This window comes from Cryptomeria japonica, chromosome 7 (genome assembly GCF_030272615.1).
Source record: "Cryptomeria japonica chromosome 7, Sugi_1.0, whole genome shotgun sequence".
Lineage (NCBI taxonomy): Eukaryota > Viridiplantae > Streptophyta > Pinopsida > Cupressales > Cupressaceae > Cryptomeria > Cryptomeria japonica.
This window is the reverse complement of record NC_081411.1, coordinates 843,465,836-843,467,687: the sequence shown is the minus strand read 5'-3', so window position 1 is coordinate 843,467,687 and position 1,852 is coordinate 843,465,836. Positions and strand designations below refer to the sequence as shown.

General features: G+C 35.4%; 1 protein-coding gene across 1 annotated transcript; it reads right to left on the bottom strand.

Annotated features, from left to right (window-relative positions):
• Positions 1 to 507: 507 nt before the first annotated feature.
• LOC131074253 (RING-H2 finger protein ATL2) lies at positions 508 to 1,564 on the bottom strand. The gene has a single exon (XM_058010837.2). The coding sequence runs from the start codon at positions 1,479 to 1,481 to the stop codon at positions 771 to 773; it is 711 nt and encodes a 236-aa protein (XP_057866820.1). The 5' UTR covers positions 1,482 to 1,564; the 3' UTR covers positions 508 to 770.
• Positions 1,565 to 1,852: the final 288 nt, after the last annotated feature.

Here is a 1,852-nt window from a genome sequence, read left to right as displayed (position 1 = left end):
ATTAATAAAAAAAAAGTTTTCTAAAACTATAGCTTTAATCCATGAATGAAGTCTTGGTCCATTTAGTTCATATTGGATTCATACATGCCTTTTCCACACATGCTAAGCATATAACTAATTCACATTTCCAAGGTTTCATAAACAATTTGTAATTTTTCCATAAGAAAACACATTACGTCTTTCATCCTCTTACACATAACTATTATTGAAATCAATCAAACACTATGCTTTAACTAGTCCATAAATAACCCTATTTTTATAATATTCTTGTATATTTTACAATAAATGATCAATAAATGTAAGATAATGACACTCAAAAATCTTGAGATTTCTTCCATATGTAATATCCTTTACAATAAAAACTTAAATTTTATTAAATTTTATAAATTATTCAATAAATACAGACATTAAAACTTACAAGACGTACAACACTTAGTTCTGATACACATTTTATTATATTTATATATAAATAAAAAGATTAAATTGTCTAATCAAATAATGTATTTCAAAACCTTACAAATCAATCGACTCTTATTAATTAATATATGCCGATTCATTAAAGGGAATCAAAAGGTCGTCACAACCTTCGTAAAATGATATCCAACATCTTACAGATATCTCTCGCCTACACAAAACTGAAACCAAACCGTATGTACATTATTTCCTTCCCTAAAGTGAGTCGAACATGTGCTCGATGATATATAGTCTGTTGCCTGGCTTCCCCTGAACAACTACCATCATGTAGAAACACTAGGTATATATAAAGAATTCTACTTTTCCCTAGGTGGGATATCAATACTAACACTGTTACTCTCGCCATTAATACAATCCACCTGTTCTTCTCTACTCCTACTGCTTTCTACTGCCTTTTGATCTATCCCCGCTTCTTCTTCCATGACTGAAATCTCCACTGCTCTATTACCAGTCTGCACAGATTCATCAGGCTGCTTTTCAACATTAGCTCTGCAAAGAGGGCAAGTGGAATGAGAATAAAACCACATATTAACACACTCCACATGAAAGCTATGATTACAGTTGGGCAGTAATCTGGCATTTTCGTTTTCCTCGAACTCACTCAGACAAACAGTACAGCTTAATCCGTCCTTGAAATTTTCCGGCTTGTAGACAAAAACCGGGAGGGCATCTACGACTTCCCTGCATAAACCTTGTGTCGCCGGAGAACAAAAGTGCTCATCTCCTCCTCTCAAAGAAAACCCACGAGCTCTCGAAATCTGGTGCCTCAGCCGCCGCCGGTGCTCTGCATGAGAATCCATGCGAAAGTATACGTAATAGAAAACAACAAAGATGGAAATAAGCATACAAAGAGACAGTACTCCCACCATTAGAAGATAATCGTTCCATTCATTATCCCCACTCCCCTCATTGTTTGGAGGGCCAACCAAAGAATTGAAATCTGAATCGTCGTTTAAAGGGCCAGAGAAAACATTGGCATCTAGATTCTTCCCGTCAGGGACAAACATTTCGTAAAATTGTGATGAAATTGCAGGAAGCGCTATTATTTCGACAGAGATTTTGCAGAGATTGGAAGTGTTAGTATTTTGTGGTACAGATCTTAAGCGCAGGAACTTGTGGTATATATAAATTGTATTGAAGGTTTAGACGCGTTGCACCATAAAAAAGACTTAAATGTGAAATCGTGAAATTGACGAGGAAATTCGCGAGAACTAATCGGGAAAGAAGATCGAATGAATTTTTTTAGATGTTTGAAGTTTCTGCGAAATTTTCGGTTTCGTTGAGAGTAATAATAACGTTGAAAATACTTTCCTATTCGACAAGACTAGGAACTAACAACGCGGTTTCTCGACGTGTGCAATTTAGTTGTTTGGTCTTC